The following is a 21,679-nucleotide window of genomic DNA, read 5'->3' as shown; positions in this document are numbered from 1 at the left end:
GCGGCGGCGGCTCGGCGTGCGGGCGGGCAGGTGGCACTCGGGCGAGGCGTCGAGGGACGGTGAACGAGGGTAGAGGTGGGAGGGTATCGCGGAGGCTGCGGGCAGCGGTCGCCTTGCTCCTGGGGAGGAGCGGGGCCGGTTCCCCCACCGCCCTGCTCTCTGCTCTGAGGGGTGGCTCCGAGCTGGCGTGGGGGGCTCGGGGGACTCGCCGTTCGTCGTGGGCTTTTCCCGAGCGGCCTGAGTTTTCTGTCGGTCAGGGCTGCCCCCGGGTGACCCTGAGGTCCGGGAGGGGCTGTACCCGCCGTGGGTGCGGGGCTGTGACGGGTGCGGCGCGAGGTGCCCCTGCGAGCGCGTCCCGCGGGCCGTGCCCGCCATGCCGCGGCTGCGCTCGGGCAGGGTCGTGTCGGCCAGCGTGGGGCAGGGCGGCCCCGCCTCGCTGACTGCGGGCCGTGAGCCGGGGAAAGAGCTGGTACTAAAGCAGGGCCATCGCCTGTCACGGAAGAGAAAGGCTGAGCAGCCTTTACCTTGCTGCCCGCCACCGGCCGCGCCCTCCCGCGCCTCCGTCGGGCAGTTTGCTCCTCCTGTGCCCGTGCAGAAGGAGCAAGGCGGGAACAGCCAGAAATTCCCAGGTAAAAAAGTCGAGAGGGTACAGCGTGGGAGCGGTGCCAGAATCAGCAAGGGTGTAGCGCCGTCAGTTCCAGAGACAGCGGAGTGTGAGGGTGGGCAGGCAGCGGGCGCGCCTGCAGCAGCGGGCGGCGCAGAGACTGCAAGGACAGGGCACAGGCAGCAGCTGTGCTGCTCGGGAGCCACTTTGCAGAATGAATTCTCGGTTGGGATTGAAAGGGAAGAACGTTCCACGGAAGACCTGAACCTCTCAGTTTTCCATGAGGGTTCAAGGAGCTCAGGAAAAGATGGCAAATACTCCTGTATGGAAATAAAATTAAAAATCCCATCCTCAGAGGAAGAAATTGAGAGCGCAGAAAGGCATGGCATTTCCTGCCTTCCAAAACCAGAAGGGCTGCAACCCACAGAGGTCACATGGAGTACTGAAATGAAACGCACTGAGTCTGTAATGATGCAGAATATGCAAATCCCAGATCTTGGGGATAATTTGGAGGCTCAGGAAGCCATGACTGAATCAAAACCTCAGGAAGAGGCTGATACAGTAGAGAAGTTGAATAGGTGTCCTGTAGTTGGATCAAGACAGCTAGGGACACAGGAGGAAGAAAGGAGATGCTTGAACAAGAAAGGTGGGATATCATTAATGAAACCAAAATTATATGGTCACAGAAAGAAAGGTAGTTCTGCCTTGCTAGAGCTGCATGCACAGTGTCCAGAGTCCAGGAAAGGAGCTGTGAGTATGAGGAAGAGGGGGAGAAGTGCACTGGTGTCGCAGCAGGTACAGGCTCTGGGTGGACAAGAACAACCAAAAACCAGAGGAGAGATATACAGGTGTCGTACTAAAGAAAAGCAGCAGAGCTCAAGCCCTCAGAAGGGAGCAGTCAGCTCAGGGGAAAATGGTAAGCCCTGTTAAGCACTTGTGGAGCCCCACTGTAGAAGTACAGGTGCAGAATTTGGGCTTCCAGGACAAGGAACTGGTGCTGCAGTGTGACCCCTTTAAAAACTGGCTGCTCACTTAGTTCAGGGAGTGTAGAGATAAGAGCTAGGATGTGCTTTACAGTACTGTGAATACTAGTCTTGGAAAAAGCCAGATTTTTAAAAAGAGAAAAGGCTTGTCTTGAAGGAGAAGCTGTCTTTAACACAAAGCAGAGGAGACCAGTTACCTTTCAGAGGGTATCACGAGGCGGAAAGGGGTATTGGCAGCAATAGGATCTGGATAAGAAGTGTTGGGATTTGTTTCCTTCAAAAGCAGTCAGCAGAGAAGGTCAGGCACAAGCACGAAAGGAAGCAGTAGTTTCAACAAAGCTGAAAAAAGTCAATTTTTCATTCATCTGTGTATTATCTGTTTATTTACATATGTATCATGCTGTCTTGTTTCAGTACCTGCCTTTATAGAATGCTGGGTTTTGTTTCCAGAACTTTTTGCTTTGTAGTTGCTATTCTCTGCAGAATTCTGAGTGATGTAGAAACAATGATTATATTTTTATGTTTTAAGCGAATGTTGTATCAAACAGGAACAATTTTGAAGGGGGATTCTTAAAAGTCTCTTAATTTTTTGATTGTCTAAAAGACTTTCTTTTTCCTTTCAATGTGGATACACTTGAATGGCAGATATTTACTGTAGATTACTATTTTATCTAGAAACCATATTCTGAAAAACTGAGATTGTTTCCCACTTTGAAAACTAAGATCTAAAACACCCTCAGCATTCCACTAGCACCTTTTTGAGTACATTCTCTGGTCTAAATTTAAAGATGTACAGTTTTTTACTTGATCCATCTTTGCTTTTAAATAAAAAGTATTAGTCTATAAAAATGCAAGTACTGGATCTTCCTGGATCTTCTCAATCAGTCCAATGCATTTGGTTGAATATCTGAGGTATATTCTTATGGATAAGCTTCCTTATTAGAGAGAATCTCCTGTGTAAACAGAAGATTTTAAGGCTGAGTTTGCAAACAGCATCTGCATTTTCTTGCCAACTGGATCTAAGTTGGTTTCCACGTATGTGGAACCTACAGCAAATACACAACTTCCAATGGCCTTATGATGTCTTAAGGTTTTGTTCATCTGCATTTGTTTCTGAAGTTAATACATTCTTCATTATTGTAAGTCTGCTAATAGTGTTAATTAAAAAAATGGTAAAACTACAGAAATATTATAGCCTTGTACGGTGTCATATTCTTTAGTAGCCTTGAATGTTGAAGGGGTTTTTGTTGTGTCTCTTTATAAAATACTAAAATAGGGTAGTGTTTTAGTGTTTTCTTTAATGAGACTTCTTTGTTTTTTAATCAGCAGAGGAACAATTGAAAGCAATTGAGCAAGACACTGGTGCTTCACAGGCTGTGAAGAAGGTTGAGACAAAGCAAGACAGATCAGAAGATTCTAAGGAAAAGGAATCTCACTACTCTGAATCTCCCGTGGTTGCTGCCTTAGGTGGGACTCAAAGCAAGAGCTTTGTATGCCGTGCTGTAACAAAAAAGTCTGATGTGCAGTATAAAAAAAGGAAACCTGGAACTGGTGAAGTCAAGCACTTGCAAAATTTCAGTGTGAGTGTAGCTGAAATAGTGGTGAAGAGATCTGCAAAATGTAATGCTGAACATTGCAGAAGTGACCTAAACCATTGTAGTGGATTGCTCTGTCCAACAGAAAAGAATCCATTTGTGAGATTAGAGGACTGTAGTTACATCAATACATTTGTGAATCTTTCAGCTGGTGGAACTACCAGCAGTTATAAATTAAATGGGTTCGTCCATATACCCCATGGTACTGCAGAAGTGAGGAATACAATTTGCAGCACTGGTAGAATGCCAAATGAGACATCACCCGTCAAACATGGTTTATTGTCTAATAAAGAAAAAAATGAAAATGGAGAAGGCTGTTTTTCATGTTCTCTGAGTGAAAGCAGTAAGTGTTTAAGGGGGAATGTTGGTAGAAAGCCTAGAAAGAAGGTGAAAGTCACAGAGAAATCAGCAGTGCAGAATACTTTCAGAGACATGGCTAATGAATACAGTGAGTGCAAGTTACAAGCAGAAGCAGCAGTTGCAATGACAAGCTCCCTTGCAGTTTCAGGACCAAATCATACTCTGTCAGCTTCATGTGATCATGCCTTAAATCTTCATACAGGAAAAAGTACTCAAGAAGCCAAAAATGTATCCACCTGGGGAATGAAGAGCAGCAAATTACCTGCATTTGAAAATGGCTTTAAGAAGACATCTGAGCTCTGTGTAATAGCAAAAGGAGAAAATTCAAGCAGTGTGGCACATCATTCAGCTGGTTCAGGTACCCTGAGAGTGCCAGCTCAGGTCCATGATATTTCTGATTGGCACAAAGGCAAGATGAGGGAAAAACTGAACAACGTTAGTAAGGAATTACAGCAGATTACCTGTCAAAGGACGGTACCCATGACTGGTAAAAAAGTTTGGCCTGTTCAGTCTTCTGCCAGGACTTCTGGATGGGTTTATAAAAATCATAGGTCCATTTCAGAAGGAAAAAGTCTTTCTAAAACTGCCTCTGATAAAAGCAGTGTTAAAGGTGTAGGAGATAGTGCTCTGACTGGGAGTTTGAGGCAGTTGGATTTGCATATGCCATTGGCAGAAATTGCAAAAGAATCTACACACAAAAAAAATGATACAAATACTGAATGTGAGACTTTGCTTGAAAAACCAGAATCCTCTTCTGTGGATATTTACAAGACTTTAAGAATGAGTAATGAAAATGGGGAATCTCCAGTTAATACTGGTAGAACAGCTGTGACTTTTAACCATGAAGATGTGCAAGAAGTTAAAGCAACCTTGAATTTTACAACAAAACAAAAAGATGAAGAAGATGGAGCAAATAGAAACTTGTCTGTGACAGTCCAGAAGAACACATCTACAGGTAACACAACCAGAACAAACTTCAGCTCTAAAGTGTCTGTAGCAGACCAGACATTTTCTGATTTAAAGCTAATTAAAGCATTAAACCCTGAAAACCTGACAAAATTCAAAACTCCTCTATTCAGAAACAAACCCGAATCCAGGAAATTGGAATCTGGCCCTTCATTTGAAAGAAAAACATGTAGTCCAGTAGAGCGTCATAAAAGCACTAGGGTTTCAAGAAGACAGAAGACAGGTGAACAGACTGTTTTGGGAAGTTCTGAGCAGCATCCTCTTCCTGTCATGAGTGATGCTACATCTACAGTTCCTATAAAGAAAAAAGAAGATGAGATGGACAGCAAAGACTTTCAGCATGGTGGCTCTGAAAACCTCTCAGAGATGTTTGTCCTCCCTGAAAGTTCTTCTGCATATCCACATCCTCTTCTTGAGGAACAACCAGAGTCATCTGTGCCTGATTTCTGTAGTACTGAATGTGTGCTGAAACCTGGTTTTTCTGATCATTCCTGGAATTTGGTCAGCCACATTGCTGGATTACAAATAAATGATGATAGAAAATCAAAAGAGAATCTTTCACAACACGAAAGTCAAAATTTACCAGATATTCGTGAAGCTTACGAACAAGATGTTCTTGTCATTGATGTGATTCAGGATGACCCCGACCTTTTTGGAACCAGCAATGAAGAGCAGCAAGTCCTTGCATGCTGTGAAAATAGTCCAGTGAGAGTGTCCTCTACTAATACCTGCACTAAAGACACAAAGGAGGATATTAAGCCTGAGTCTCCTCTTACCTCAGAAAAGGGATACTCAGTTGAGAATAGTTCTGGGTATGCATGTAATTCTTTTGTTACAATACTGCTAAATGCTTTTTTTCTCATATCAATATACTTCCATTGTAGTGGTCAGGCTTTCTTAAAGAATATCAGCAATTTCTGGGTTGATTCTAGGTGTCAGAATTTGATTAGGCTATGACAGTATTCTGAAAACAGATAAATTGATTAGCTCTTCATTCAGGAAGATTCAGCAATGGCTCTGTGTGTGTACATCCTGAATGGTTTGATTCAGTGTGCTCTGACCTTCAGGATAAGTAGGACTGGTCATTCCTCTGGTGCTTGCATTTTATGAAGAGTGAGTGCTGGTCACTTCCAGGCATTAGTTGCCAGTCCTCAGGAGAAGGTTCTGGCCTGTGGCCTGAAGGGGACAGTGAAACTTGGTTTTCACATATACTTCTGTTTGCTGTTTCCTATTGCCTACCCCAGCTGACTCCCAACAATGCAGGGTTTTGAATCAATCATCTGAGCTATTTCTTTACTCTCATGTGGGGAATATGTGCACCTAAGATTTATCCTGTATGTTATTTCATTCCAACAGAACTCTAGAAGGTTCAGTGGATAGTTTTGAAGATGCATCAGCAGCATTCTTGCTTTACTGTTTTGCATAAAACCTTAACTTGAATCTGTTTTTCACATGCAAAATAGCAAACAACACTATGCTTTGTTTAACTTGGGCTATAAAGAGAGATTTGTTTAATCACCAGAAGCACTCAAAAAGATGCCACGTAATGGCATGGACTAGTCTATCTCCCTTTCTACATCTCTAAATGTGTTGAAGACTTCTTGTTCTGTCAGCACTTCTGGATTTGTCAGGCTGGTGAGCAAATGCCAAATACTGCAATAAATGTAGTTTTCTCTGTGTATTTAGGCACCTTCTTTAAAAGAAGTTATAAAGTAGTTCCGTAACTATTTCACACTGCAAAACTAGCACAATGTGGTAAAGATTGGGAAGTGGCTTTTGACCTGAACATGAAGATTTCAGTCTCTTGATGCTGTAAAATATTTCAGTTTTAAGCAATGTATGTGAAGATGACAGCTTTCTGCAACTGCCTGCACTGCAGTTTGGCAAAAAAGAAAGTCTATAGTTGAGGCAAAATCACTCAAACTTTGCATTTCACATAAAATGTGAGGGAGAGGAAATAAGGCAACAAAGAGCTCTAATAACAATAATCCCTCTCATCTCTACAAGTTACTGTTTAATGTTATCTTGTACGTGTATGTAGGTGTCTGTGCTTGAAAGTTTGTGTAGTTTCAAGTTATGCATCCTGTGGAACCTTTTCCCACTAGGCTGTTGCAAATTTTCTTTGTTGCATTTTATTAGACAGCTTGCTGTCATTATACATGGTATCAGTCACCAGCTATGAGCTTCCAAAACCTGTGGTGATGATGGTGGTTTATATATTATAAAATAATACTTTAATATGTATTTTTACTTTGTGAGCTTTTCTAAGGAGAAATAGTTACGTTTCCCCAACTTATCTTTGAAATACATAAAGTATTTTCTATGAACAAATGTTTTTATTACTTTCTTTGAGATTCATTGTTATGCAAATGATCTCAATATAAATATACTTTGGTCTTGAATATAAAAATACTAAAAGTCACATTTTGTAGAAAGTCATAAATTGGTTCATTGGCACAATATTTCCATAATTTGCTATACAGACAAAATTTCCTTTTTGCGTATTTTAGGGAAAGATTAAATGAGATAATGAGCTTTTACTGAAAATTTTGGGATTTGAAATGTCTTAGTTTTACTTAACATGTTTAGGTGTATGCCTGTAGGGATGGACATAAAAAAGACAAAAGATTAACTTAAGAACAGTTTTACTTTGGGTTGTATGTAAGGATTCTGTTCATAGCTAAAAGTATTACTAAGAACTTTAATTTTATGTTAACTGGTAGATTAATTTTGCTTTTGTGCAAGATGGAAATCTTAAATACACTTTTTGTTCAAAACAGATGCGTGCAAGAATCTGGAATGTCAAATGATACTGAAAATTATTGCGACTTGGTGCTAAAAGGTAAGACTGGAAATTTTTTCATATGTAATCAAAAGATGAAAATAACCACAGAGATGTTTTGTGCCAAAATCTAGACTTTTATGCAAAAAAGAGGAACTTGTCAGTTCCTGGAATATCTTTTTATTGTAACAGCAATTCACTTGCTAATGTGTATAAAATTGATGTCTTTCTAAATGGTACAAACCTAAGTCATACAGGGATCTACTTCTGTGTAATACTTGTCTCTTGGTAGTACTGGGGGCTTTGGGTTTTTTTGTTTGTTTTTGATAGTGGGTTTTTCTGACATCTCTCAGTTCAGGCAAGAAATTCTGTGAGGTGTTGGGATCATAGTGGGACACTGAGTGCTGTGGCACTTTGTGTGGTGGGATGCTGAGTGCTTTGGAGTCTAGCTCACAGTTACAGTTGGTTGTTCTCTTGTGTTTATCAGCAGACAGAATTTTGTAAGCCCTTTTTTTTCCAGGTTGTCCATTTGGTCTTTTTGTGGATGCTGTGTCCGTTCCTCTGAGACACTGTTTTGTTTTTAAACGATGGCTTTTTTTAAATAAGAGAAGGTTACTTTTGACAATGTGGTTTTTTTCTTCCTATTTAAAGCAGAACAGTCCAGGATAGGTAGCATATGGTTGTGATTTGTTTTGTTTTCTACAACTTGCATACCAGACCTACTTTTCAAAGTACATCTGATGTGGAAGTCTCTGTTAGATGGGTTGAAGGAACAGGATTTTGACTTTTGAACAGAAGCCCATTACTGTCATAGTGGCAAACACACACGGTGCAGAGACTGATTCTGAAGGTTCATAGTATTTCCCTTTCTGGTATCAGTTTGTCAGGTTGCTGTTAATCTAATGTATGCATGGCCAGACTTCACAAAACCAAGATTTGGGCAGGGCTCTCCCCACGTGGGTGTGCCCTTCCAGCCTGTGCAGTGGATTTTTTAGGTGGGGCACAGTGTGTGCAGAACTGGGCCCACCGTTTAAGTCCCAAGGTCCATCTGCCACGGCCGAGCGAGCTTGGACAGTGACAGGGAAGTCTTCAGGACTGTCACAGCCCCCGGTACTAACCGGGGCTGACCCTGCTGGGCATCCGAGATCTGACGGGATGGGATGGCAGGGAGGCTTTAACTGCCAGGGGACGGTCCCACTGAGACTCGAACTCAGGTCCTTGGGATTCAGAGTCCAGAGTGCTCTCCATTACACCCCAGGACCGCCCCTTGTTAATCTAATATTCTGACATTATTTGTTCATTTTGCTGCAAGCTTGAAAGGCATCTATGACAGTACCTCTTGTGCTGGTTTTCCACATTAATGATTTATGTTCGTGTAGAAAGAGCTGTGTGGGCAGATGAAAGGAGTGACTAGTGACTATTTGAGGGAGCAAAGGTTTCAGGCTTCTGGGATTAGAAGGCAAAATAAAAGGTAATGAGGTTTTAAGAGCTCAGATGTGAAGAAGCAGACACAAATTTCCTGAGGAGGCGGGAAGTGCTCAGTTAGGGCTCTGGGGATGTGAAGATCTGGAGAGACCTGTGCCATGGCATCTGCAATACTGAAGTGGTTGAAATTAAACCTGGGAGCAAGCCCTGTACTGTTAGTAACTTCCACATTTTCTTTGTTGTTTTACTTCATGTTCTAGCAAAGTTTGAGGGTTAAAGTCTTTGGTTCTTTTTGTGGTGCTTAAAATGAAGGTTTCAATAAGTCCTTCTTCCCAGATCTGAGAAACTTAGGATCACATGACACTCTTAGATGAATATGCACATAGTAGCTTATAATTTGATGTATGATTTTTAAAAAAGACCTGCACAGAACAAAGGAAAGATGCCTGGTTTTGGTAATTACTGACTGCTTATGTATTGATTTAGAGTGATTTTATTTAGGATATAAAATAATTCACTTCCTTGTAAATAAAGCTTTGGTGTCCTGTGTTATGTAGTGAGGTCATGCCTGCTTGCCTCAGTGGCTTCACCGTCTAAGAAGGGGAAAAAAGACTACAGTTAAAGTATAACATCAATCCTCTTTACCTTTCAAGTGGAAATCCTTTGTATATTGTCTTCAGCCAGATGTGTCTTTTACTGGTGATCATACAGAGATCAGTCACTATAAGATAAAAGTCTTTCGAATATTAATCTGATTCTTTCTTCCTGCATCTGGGCAGTGCAGTGCAGTTGAAATTCATTCATATGATTCAATACTGAATTTCTTTTCTATGCAGAACTCTTTTGTTGTACATAAATAGCTGCTTCAGAACTTTGCAGTCAGGTGTCTTACTCATTTCCTATGGCATCTGCAAAAGGTGCTGAAATTTCCTTACACTGAATTTTTACTGAGTCTTCTGTTTTACAGGAATTTGGAGTTTCTCAGAGCTACCTATATTTAGTTCAGAGTTGCATGATTAACTTATGCTCTTTTCTAGCAAAGACTAAGTCTTTTTGCTTAGCAAATTACTATACATATCTTTGGCTGGATTTCAATAAAAAAGCTTAACTGAATTTTTTTCTAAAATACTGAATTCAATATTCTATAAATAAACCTGTTACACTGTTCTACAGGGACCATTATAGTACATATAGCTTGGATAGAATTTTAATTGCAGATTAAGCTTAATATTTATTTGAAATGGTTCCTGCCTTAAACATGAAATATTTTTCCTTATACATTTCACTTTTAGGAAGTCCTAGGAGTTCTTAAATGTTATTAGTATTAAGACTTTGTAATATTTAGCACAGGCAGCACATAAAGCAATGTGTTTATACATTTTCAGCTGAACATACTGTAACCCACAACTCCTCCAGAGGAAACTGTCCTTTGGGAGATGTTACAGAGGACTTACCTAAAGATGGGCAACCAAGCAAACTAGATGAGCTTTTGAAGAGTTTTGACATGAATGTAAAGGTACTGAGAAGTTATGCTTTCTCTCTTTAAATAGTTTAAGAAATTATAGTCTACATAATTGCATAATTTTAATTATTAATGCTGTTTTATCAACAAAATTTTTAATTTCCTATAATAAAAAGACTACTAGCATTTCATAGATTTCTGTGCCATTGACAATGTAATTTTTGCTTAACAGAATTTGATTGTTTTTCCTTAATAGTTCATCTTCACTTTTGAAATGAAACAAGATACTGTTATATCATTTGTTAGAGTAATGCCAATGGTATGAAAGTTACTGTTCCAGTGAACACCTAAGAGTACTCCTGTGCATATGTGACATTTTTGCATAACATACCTAGTTTTAACAGTTGCTGTTAAATGCTTTTCACCACACAGTCTGAAGGATGGGGTGGTGTTGAAAAGCTGGGGAGCTGCACAGCCATCCTGCGTCCAAGGAGGATCATTCCGTGCCTCATTACTTGGACAAAAGGGCCATTACATTAATGTACTGACTTCCTGACAGTTCAGAGGGAATGTTAAGCCATTTTCACTCACGGACTTCATCTGACTGTTCTACTCTCTCTGTCTTCCTTCCTCTAGATAATAAGTCTTTTAAGACTTGCTGAAGTTTTATACTGTTTACTTCTTTAATAAGGGGTTGGAATTTACATCTCTCTGCCACTCAGACATAGCTGCTGATGGCATTTACTGTTTTCCAGTTGTTGTAACTGCGTAAGTTAAATTGTAAAATTCACATGGTTAAAAATTGGCAAGTAATAAAGAAGTTAATCAAACAGCAGAGAATCAGCCTCCATTTCAAAATCATTATTTAGAAGAGTAGAAACATTTCCTTCAGCAAATGGAATTGGGGCTGCTAACATCTGCTTCACCAAGTTACCTGCACCACTTTGTTCCCTGACCTCTTAGAGAGTCTAAAAAGGTGTGTCAAATAGTACAGTTTGCTGAAGGTGTAGTACTTGTTGCAATATTGCCAGGTCAGTCCCAGCTGGGTTGCTTCATAGTGTTTTCTTTATAAAATCATTGACCTACTGTTTGCCTTCCTGTGTTGTGTTGGACAGCAGTAAATATGTACAAATAATCTCAGGCAAACCTCAAATTTAGCCAAACTTAAGCCACAGAAGACATGCTAAGCCCTAAATGTGTTCCGTATGTGGGCAGAATATGAGCTGTGCCATTGACAGTGTAGTGTAAGAGCTGGGGAGGGAATGCAATAGCAGAACACATGTTGAAAGTACTCTACCATTTGGGGTGATTCCTGGATTTTGCTTTTTTGATGACTTTTCCAATTGATAATCCTGTGAGAAGAACAAAAACTCACACTAAAAACATTGAGGAAACTGGTAAAATGAAGTTTGGAAATCTGATGAGAGCATATCCATCTCTAATTCTTTGGCTATTGTAAATCTGTGATAGAATGTGAAGTCCCAGTTACTTGCATGAATAGTGGACAAAACAAAGTCAGGATTACATTAATTCATTATATATTAGTCCCTTCAGATTCTCACACACAAATATATTTGGCGCTGTCTTTTTTCTCCAAATCGTTGGTGATTTTTAACTATACAGCCTGGTACACAGCTGAGCAAAAGCCTTGAATTCCTCCCCGGTACAGCTTTAAATTCATCAAACTTGATGGAATATGTTTTGTGGGTTTCTACACAGCAGTAGGCCTAAAAATTTCTGGGATTATCAGTGGGAGCAGAGAAGTCAAGACAGTCACCATTGCCTTTGTTCCAATTAACAATCATTATTTAAAGATCACAGAGCATAATGGCAATATGTCCATTTAAAAAGATGATGTCAGAGTAAGCCTACAATCCAAATTACAGTTTCTACAGTTAAGACTATATTATCACACCTTCCAACAATCACTAACAGTTTTAAGTCTGTAGAGTAAAGCATAACAGGCTTAGTAGTAATAACTTTTAAATATCTTCACAGATCAAGTTGGCAGATGGAGTGCCTGATGTTAAAGAAGAAAAAAAGAGTGAAGCTGAAGAAAGGTATATATTATGTGTCCTTCATGTAACCTGTGGTGTTCCCCAGTTGCTAAAAGAATGTAAAGTAATGTTTTTACCAAAACACCATCAATATTTAATTCAATTTTTCTGTGCTATTGTGACTATGTGATGAAGAAAAGAAATATGTGCACTAATATAATTTCACTGTGTAAAAGTACAGAACAACTATAGTCATAATCTGACAGGACAATAGGGATTATATTGTCCTCTGACGGGTGGCAAAATATCTCCACTCTGTGACAGTGTCTCACCTTTGCATCTCTGTGAGTGCAGCTTAAGTTACATTTCTAGCCACAATAGTACTTACCAGAACTTAACAAAATGAAAAAAATAATAATAAATCAGTGAAGCTTCCAGTTTTCTGCCTCTTTCTAAACTTAGAAAAGAATGGAAAGATCACATTCAAATTCAGGCTGACAAATATTTATACAGCAGTAGAAAAAGTGCTTAAAAACATGTCATGAGAAGTTAAGGAAGTGCTTTACTGTTCTGCTGCCTTCAAGCTGTGCTTACCATATCCATTGTACATTGTTTCTTAGTCTGATTTAGTGTCAGACTAAGACACTTCCGTTCCACAGCAGTCCAAAAATGAAGGAGAATTAGTTTTGTAGAAAAAGTATGTCTAAAAGATGGAATATTTAGGCAGTTACAAGAGAATTAACATATTTCATAGAGTCATGGTTTAGGACTGGTGCTCCCCAATTTATTGCTCCACTGAGACTCTCTGAACCACGTGCTACACACTCATTCCTCCCCTCCCCTTGCAGCAGAGAGGACAATTGGAGGCACAAAAGATGAAGATCGTGGGTTAAGATATGAAAAATTTGCTGGAAACAGCAATGAGATAGGAAAACTAACAGTAACAGCAACAATATTATTAACATAAGTCCTATAGAGTAATGTCCCTGTCCTAGCCATGCCCCCTCCTGGCTACTGCAAGAGTTAACCCTGTCCCAGCTGGAACCAGAACACAGAGTAATTTTCAAAATAATCAACAAACCTTAAATGACAGAGAAGAGAGTATTACTTTTTTTCCAACATCGGTCACAGTTCCATGACAGATATGATGCGTGCCAGAAATCTGTTAATGGAGAATACAACATCTTTTCATTAATCCACTAGAAAGCTCCAAGCTCATTTGGTAAATTAGCGTTTAAATTTACCTTAGTAGCAAAAATAGTTCTTTATGCTATAGAATATGTAGATTATGCTGGATAAAATATGTTTGGGCACATGATTCTGTGCTACTTCACTACTTTAGCTGAAAGGCATCACTCTGTGTGGTTAAAGAAAAGGCCTTCATTTGGAGTCAAACTACTTTCTCTAGTTTTACTCAGTAAGTTACCATTGCAAACCTTCATCTAGAAGAAGACATAGTTGCTGTTCTTATTTAGCAAACTCCACTTCTAGCGATGCTGTTACTTAAAAAAAGGAATCAGTTGTATAACTATATAGTTTACAGTTCCTGGCAAAATTGTGTGTAGTTTCATGTCTAGATTAAAAAGAAATTGAAGGTTGTTATCCTGAGGGTGAGCTGCTGTGAAAATCCTGGTGTCTCAGATTGAGTCTGGCATCACAAGGAAGTGTAAAAACAATTTACATGTTAACTTGAAAATTCTGAGTAACAAAATTTGCAGATTTTTTTTCCGTTCTGAAAACCAACCCAATGCATTGCTTAGAATAAAAATAAAGATTGATCTTGAAGAATGTGGGTTTATTAGATAGAACTACTTCTCTGCCACAGCGTTTTCATTTCAAGTTGTATTGAAAACAACCTGAAGTTTAGGAACAATTTGAATCGTTCTGGCTATGAGAAGTATTAAATAGCTAGAATGTGCCCCTCATAAGGGGATGGCAACTCTGTTTCTGTCTCCAAAGGAGGAAGCCGGTTGAAATGTCCTGTGTACTGGACCAGGATTCTTCATTGAAAGGGGGAGGGGGTAAAGATCTCATGCATGGGGATTGTTTTTTTCCCTTACAAATAAGAAGCATATTACTAAGTATTTTGCTAGCAATATTTTATTTTTGAAAACATCATATTTTAGTAGTTTAATTATCTTTAGTGTACATTTTTCAAGAATAATTAAAGGCAGAAGAGTCTTTAATTGGCATTCCCTTTGAAACCACTTAAATCTTCTGCCCAGCAGAGTCAGTGTTTGGGAAAGAAAACAGCTGGCTCTTCAAATGTAGTTTCCAAAGCTTTGTGGTTTACTCCTTTGGCAGATATTATATAACAGACTATGGTAAAGTAGATGCTTCTTCAGAGATGACAGAAATCATCTTAATTTTCCTGTCAGGATAGTGGGGGAAAAAAACAAAACCAAAAGTTCTTCACAGATTTATTGAATTTCATATGGTTGCATTTTAGAACACAATAACCTCAGCTAAGATAACCTTATGGGGGGACCAGCCAATGAGAATAATGAAAGTAAAGTTGCTGGGACTGCTAGCTATTTAAATTTACAGCAAGTAAACCTGTTTACTTAGTTAAATTATTTTTTTTTAATACTCAGCAGCGACTGTAAATACAAAGATCATGTGAGCTGTGAATTAGTATCAGGATTACCACTGAATGAGCCAGAAGTAAATCTCTTCAGTGAAGCTACAGTGATGAAATCCTGGACAAATGGTATGGTATGCTGTATTGGTGAACACTCCAGAATTTATTTTTTCATGTGCTTTATTTGCCTATAAAATCTCACTGATTGTCTTCATTTCCTGAAGGTTTTGGCTGGAATTTTAGTTTGCTATATAAAAACAAAACTGCAAGATAGAGAAAAGCAGGAATCGATTACTTATGGATAGATACTGTATTCTGTTTCTTTGTGACAGCTGCTTTGGGAATTAATGTTTTTAGAATTACTGATTATTAGGGATACTTATGAACATGAATTTCTTCAATTAAGATTAGTGACAGAGGTTCTTGCTTAGTTTCAAATTCTACTGCCAGTCTGAGCCTGTAGAACAATTTTATCATCGTGTTATTTAGTAATATTTTCAGGAAGTGCAAGAAACATGCTGCAAAAAGCAACTGTGAGATCAATCTTCAGACTCCAGTTGTTTGAAACTATTCATGTCTTTGACCTTAGAAGTGTATAGTCTTCTGAAATGTTCTAAATCTTCCTTCTGAAAATCATTTGAAACAGTTGCCAAAGCAAGAATTTGTGTGCTAGGACAGGGCAAAACAACCATTCATTCCCAGAACTGTGCAGGCAGGATTGGCTATTTCACTTTAGGGCCCTACATTCAGAAGGAAGAGTGAAAGCTCTTGAAAGGGCTGGTCAGAAACTAGGGTTTGGAGATGACAAGAGTCTGAGATCAAGTTTGCAGTGGCGTTTTTCTGCAGCTCTAGTGATCAGCTGTTTTCTCAGTCTTGTCACTAAAGGTGTCCAATCCTGAATTTATGGAATTGCCCACCATCACTGCACAAAGCTTTGCAACTGTGACAGTGTGAAACAGTAAATATTTAATTGTTCTACATTAGGTTTCTCCTTCCTTTCCTGGGATAGCCCTATCTGTTTAGAAAGGCATGCAGGATAAGAACCATGTTCAAGTGCAAGTCTGTAGTAGAACATTCACTATTGCTTGCTCTTTAGTAAGTATAGTTTGTCAGAAAAGGTTTTGAATACCCAGTTCTTTGAAGGGGCTGGATGGGAAGCATAGAAAGCAAGGCATTCAAAAGCTCTTACTTCTCCATAGATATGGAGTTGAAAATTTGAACTTTTCCATTAACATTATTCATTTTTCAAAGACAGAAATCTGTTATTCAGTAATAATTAAAGTTCTAAGACCAAATTTCATGTTTAAGAAACCAGTAACTTACATTGGGCTTAAGCCTGCTACTGCCCTGCTTAAAACATAAGAATATGAAAGGCTTTCTTTCAAATCTGAAAAAACTAGTTTAAATTTGTGGGTAGTGACGTTGGAATGCAAAGATTACTGATAAAGTGGGTGGGTAATTTTCCTTTTGAAATTAAAACTTCTGGATATTTTTATTTCATTTCTTATCTCTGTAAGTTAGAGACTGGGAACCTTGGATAAAGTAGTGCAGTTTTTAAATGAAATGTGCTTACTCTTGAAGTTTGTGTAAAGTCTCACTTTTAGGATAATTAAGAAAACTGTAACTTAAATTACTGGCTTTAGATTGTATTAATCAAATTTTCATTTATCATTGCTGTGACTTGGAGGAACTATAAATAAAATAAATTAGAGTGGTTTCACTATGATTTCCATTTATTATGTGATCCATTTATTGCTCTCATCCTAATTTTTAGGTTACAAACCTTCAGGAAAAAGTTCTTCACAGCCATTGAAGAATTGTGAAGATTCTGAGCCGCAGAGGATGGAGAAAAATGCAGTTGTGAGTTATTAAATCTTCAATGATTTCTGATCCTTTGACAGTAAATTTCCTAGAGATATTCAGACAGTTCTCCATATATCGAGTCAGCAATTATGAGTCTATGTGTGTTTATGTTTCTGTACATTTAAAGATGTGAGCAAGTACAGTTTCTGAGAACAAAATCAGTGAAGAGAAGGCAGCTATTCACTGTCCTGGGTTTTTGTTGTTTTTTTTTTTTAACTCAGCTTAAGCAAAATTAAGAAGTACTTTTTGCTTTATCGTTTTTCATGTAACTGAAAAGCAGACAAGGTTTCACATGTTTAAGACAGCTTGTTTTATCCATTATTCTGGGCACTGAAAAAGGGTAAAGGAAATTGATGCCTCAGAAGTCTCAGACCCATGCAGGAGTTTGTCATCTTTCTTCTTCCTCTCTACTCATTGTCTGTCTCATTTAGCAGTTCTTGCATTCTCCCTGTCTGTGGTGTTCAAGATGGGCTTTTGTTGTGTTAGACACTAACACAACATGACAAAGGATTGATCTTTGTCCCCTTTGAACGCTGCGAGTACAGGATAGAGATGAGGGTTGTTTCAGAGGTTTAATTTAAATCACACTTTTTTTGCTCTTGTTTATAATTTGTAGATATTGTCAAATTCACAAAAAATTGAGCATGTTTACTTTCTAAAAATACTACTTCTTTGATTTTTTCTGCTTTTTATAATTTTATTTTATTTCAGGCTTCTCACTCAGTCCAACAGATCCTGAGTGCACTTCACCTGCCCCGTAAATACTGCAGATACTATTTCGCAACTTCACGTGGGTGTGCAAGAACAAAATGTTGGTTCTGTCATGTTCCCAAACAAGGGGATGAAAAGGTAACAAGATCTGTTGAAGTAAGGAACAGATTGTAAGTGTGAACACTTTTTAAATGCAAAGCATCATCTCCTTTGTTTATATGGAAAGGGAGTAAACTTCAGAGATAGATGTATGTAAAACACGTTCAGAAATTCTTTCTCTCGAGGTCTTTCAAAGTTCTTTGTTTAAAACATGGTACAATTTTGAGCTAGCAGACTTCTTAAGAGAGCAAACATCAGGAAAAGAGCAAGAATTAGGCTGTGTGGATATAGAGTAGTAGAATGTGCAGATTCTGAGACATTCCTATCCTGAGCATCAGAGATTTTCGGAAAACCTTTGCAAAAATCTTGTATGTGTTGTTAAAGTCAAATGCTATTTATGGTGTGTGTGACTTTCTGCATGTTTTGTGCAATATGGGCATATTTGTTTAAAGATGCTGTAATATCCTTAAATGGAGCAGCAATTCTCACAATATTTACAAGGAAAAATAGTTTTCCAGTGATGGGCAAAGTAGATACATTTTCAAACCATTTAACAGGGACATTATGAGTCTGTAATACTTCCAAGAACTGTGCAAGGCAACCTAATTGTGCAGTCATCTAATAAGATTTTGGAATTGCCTGTACAACACTAAGACTTGTGTGGTTTTGTAAGTCACTTGGAAGCAAACAAAAATCTCAAAACAAGTAAACAAAGACAAATGCCTAACCTTGTCCTCATCAGGTCTTAAAAGATTTATTTTTTATCTGTCATCTTATTGGTGTAAGTGCTGTTTTGTCACTAATGTCAGACATTTCAGAATCAAAATGTAAAAAATAACTTGCAGTGAACCTGTTAGACATAATTGCTAAAACCCAAGTAACATCTAAAGGAGCTTATACATCTTCTTGATAGCTTAAATATACTCCATCAGAATCTTTAAAATACATCAGTGTAATTCAGTTTTATTTTTCTTAATGTTTTCTCTATTCCTGTTTACATCTGGAAAAAAGGTGCTTTATTTTTTTTCTAATGCTGTGTAACCCCTTTTAAAATTAATATGACATCTTAAAACATTAAGATCGTTTGAGAGTATTTTTGTATGGGACATTTTCCCTTTTCCTCAGTTGTGAAGTATCTTTGGCAGACTGTAGTGAATATTAGTGATTTTCAGCTAGTTTATATGAATTGTCATGGTTTGCAATGCTTAATTATATGCAGGCACATTAAAGAATTCTTTTGTCTGAAACCGTTAAAAATCCACTCTGATATTACTTGCAGTGTAGCAGTCCAGCACATTTTTACTGTTCTGCCCACCAAACCTCGCCAAACTTTCTGGGTAGTCTGAAAGTATATTTCGAGGTTGGTTTGTTTGTGTATTTATTTGTATTTTTAGACCTGTCCATTCAAAAATGATAGTAGGCCAAGCACCTCATGGTGGCACCAAAGTACATAAATGGAAAAGAGGTAAAGAAGCAACAAAGTCATCCAGTCAGATACAGGAGAAATAAATCTCTGCAGGAACTGCTGTGCAGGCTGATAGTCCACTTGCTTAATGCTGTGTTTTCAGTGATGATTGTTACCAGAAATACCTTTCCTCATAATGGATATGCTTTCCTTTTCATTAAGTAACTGATTGATGCTTTAAGGCATAACTTCCTGGTATTTAACACTTGACAGTTGTTGATCACACAACACAGCAGTGATTTAATTTATAAAAATATTGTATGTCTTGAAAATCAGCATTTTCTTGAGCTCTGCAAGTCATACAATGTACCAATTTTGGGTTTGGGGTTTTTTTCAAAGATGCCTCTAATTTCAAGTGGTGAAATCTGTTTTCTGTTAGGCAAAGTAAACAAAACTAGGAAGACTGTGTTTTAAATACTCTCCAAAGAATTTAAAGGTGGGGTGGATCTCAGTAATATATATGTGTCTGATGAAGAGAGGGTTAAGGAAGATGAAGCTGGATTCTTCTCAGTGGGGCACAGTGAAAGGGCAAGAGACAAGTGGCCCTAATACAGTAAATTGTTTTGCTCAAATGGCACTTCAGAGTGTAGCATACATAATAATGGCACAGTTAAATAAGTGGTTTCAAAAAGTGTCTTTCTACAAGCTGTATTTCTTTGTCTGATTTTGTTTTAGCTCTGTGCACTTTACTTATTCATGTTTTTGGACTCGTATCCACTAAAGAAATGTTCACTTCTTGTCATTTCATACTTTTTTTGCTTTGATCTTATAAACCTCTAACTGGAAGCAAACAGAATATAAAATAGCAAGACTTCTGTCTTCACTAGTGTTGTTTTGCAACTTCAGGGCCTTGGGTATATGCTTCTGTTGTGGTGGTTTTTTGGTTTTGTTTTTTAATCTGTGTTCCTAAAGCAATGAGACTTTTATTCCTGTCCTTTTATTACTGTCTGTAACTGCCATTAAGTGACTTTTGAACTTGTTAGTCAGTTTCAGCCATATTTAATAGGTCATGTCCATCTTAAAGGCTACACAGGGTTCATAAGCAGAATCTCCTCTTAAAAGGTTCCTGGTTTTGATCTCACTGAGCAAAAGGCTGCAGTCTGGGGTTCTCTCTTACTAAACATCACAGTGTACACTGACTGGAAGATGCTGTAGGATTTCCTAAATTCCTGTGCTTGTTGTTCCAAATAAGGACCCTGTTTTACTGGACTGTTGGTTGCCTGTATAAGATGCAGTCCTTTATTATGGTTTTTATTAAATTGTCATGTTAAATGAGTCATGGAATCAATGAACAGATGGAGTAGTGTGATTTATCCTACCTTTTGAAAATAGGAATCATGTCTTTCTTGTACCTTCATTCAAAATCTGTTACCGTTAACTCAAAATTTAGAGATTCTCAGATTTTCACATGGTCTGTAGGTGCAGTTACAGCTTTTAAAATTGAAACAACTAAATCAACTGAAGCCTTCTGGAAACTGTAAAGATATAACACATTTAGTTTCTTTTATCAATGTAATGTAACATATCCCATGATTAAATAGTACTACAAGTGGGTTTTCCAGGCAATTCCACTAATACTTGGAACAGTCAGAGCTCCAGATGCAATCTTGGCTTTTTTTGGGAGTCAGTCCAAAGAAGATCAAAAGCAGATTCCAAAAGAAAGCAAACTAATTTCCATACTGTAAACATGTGCAAAAGTTTGTTTTGGAAATGCCCTCAGCCACCTGGGATTATAGATTCAGATCAAATGAGTTAACCTGTTGCCAAGTCACACTCACATAAAAGGTTAAAACTTTGATGTGCTTTTCTGAAAGGTCTATCTTGGATTATAGTTCAACAACATTGTGATACTGTTGTAAAGTAAAAACGGTAAGATTTATATTCAACATACTTAGATGTACAATTTTTATGTTCTTGGGCTTGATGATCTGAACAGGTTAATGGTTTTAAAAAACAAAAGATGTCTTGGCCACAAGCCACTGTCTTCTGCATTTGCTGTGTAACAAACTCCTGTGGATCCTGTGTAATTTTGAAGTTGCATGTAAAAATAAACCTAACTCAATTGTCTAATAACATAACTACTAATTTAGGTCATTCTCTCTCTCTGTTGATTTTTCATTCTTTCACAAAATAGTATTAAATATGACCTATTTACATTGTTATGCAGAAAGACTGTAAATGTTCCAGAAGTGACAAAGGGTATCTGAAAGGGTGGGTGGGTTTTTTCCCTACCTTGGAATTCTAAGATTTAAAAACTGTAGTCTTTATTTGTTCATCTGCAGAGACGGAGCAAACTGCGTAAGTAGCACAAAGCTGACAGATTAAGATGCTAAGATATGAATGTTCCAATAGCAAATAACACATGTGGACTTCTTTCTCTGCTTGCTTACAATCTGCGACACTTACACTAATTCTGAAGTAACTGCATTTTAATTTAAAGCTCATTTCATAATAGAAGTTGTGGGTTTGGGTAGTTCTTTTGTTTGGCATAAACTGAGGTAACATTTCACTCTGGTTTTGTTTTTGTTCCTAGATTTGCATGGCAATTCTTAGGACATACATTAATATCAAAGAATCAGGCCTCCTAAAACGTGCAGGTATGGTATAGTAGTGGTATCTTTAGCTTACTTAAACAAATTAAATAGGTTGTTGAGAAAGAAATAGTTACCACCACTTCAGCAGTGAATAAGAAATTCTTACTTCAAATGAATACATTCAATCCCTGTGTTTTCATCTTTCAGTTTCCCAGTGAGGCTAGAAATTTAGATGCACAGTTGTCTCAGGAG

General features: G+C 38.2%; 1 protein-coding gene across 1 annotated transcript in view; it reads left to right on the top strand.

Annotated features, from left to right (window-relative positions):
- Window positions 1-373: 373 nt before the first annotated feature.
- The window catches only part of TOPAZ1 (testis and ovary specific TOPAZ 1), a 38,774-nt gene continuing 17,468 nt past the window's right edge, over window positions 374-21,679 (top strand). Inside the window, exons 1-9 of the mRNA XM_071561256.1 lie at window positions 374-1,520; window positions 2,914-5,320; window positions 7,289-7,350; window positions 10,101-10,231; window positions 12,176-12,237; window positions 14,772-14,884; window positions 16,530-16,615; window positions 17,330-17,467; window positions 21,427-21,490. Of these exons, the coding sequence (XP_071417357.1) occupies window positions 374-1,520; window positions 2,914-5,320; window positions 7,289-7,350; window positions 10,101-10,231; window positions 12,176-12,237; window positions 14,772-14,884; window positions 16,530-16,615; window positions 17,330-17,467; window positions 21,427-21,490 (4,210 nt within the window). The remainder of the gene's footprint in view (window positions 1,521-2,913; window positions 5,321-7,288; window positions 7,351-10,100; window positions 10,232-12,175; window positions 12,238-14,771; window positions 14,885-16,529; window positions 16,616-17,329; window positions 17,468-21,426; window positions 21,491-21,679) is intronic.

The sequence above is a fragment of the Pithys albifrons genome, chromosome 7, assembly GCF_047495875.1.
Source record: "Pithys albifrons albifrons isolate INPA30051 chromosome 7, PitAlb_v1, whole genome shotgun sequence".
In the NCBI taxonomy this organism is placed as follows: Eukaryota; Metazoa; Chordata; class Aves; order Passeriformes; family Thamnophilidae; genus Pithys; species Pithys albifrons.
The sequence above is the reverse complement of the archived record's forward strand: the minus strand, read 5'-3'. Positions and strand labels throughout refer to the sequence as shown.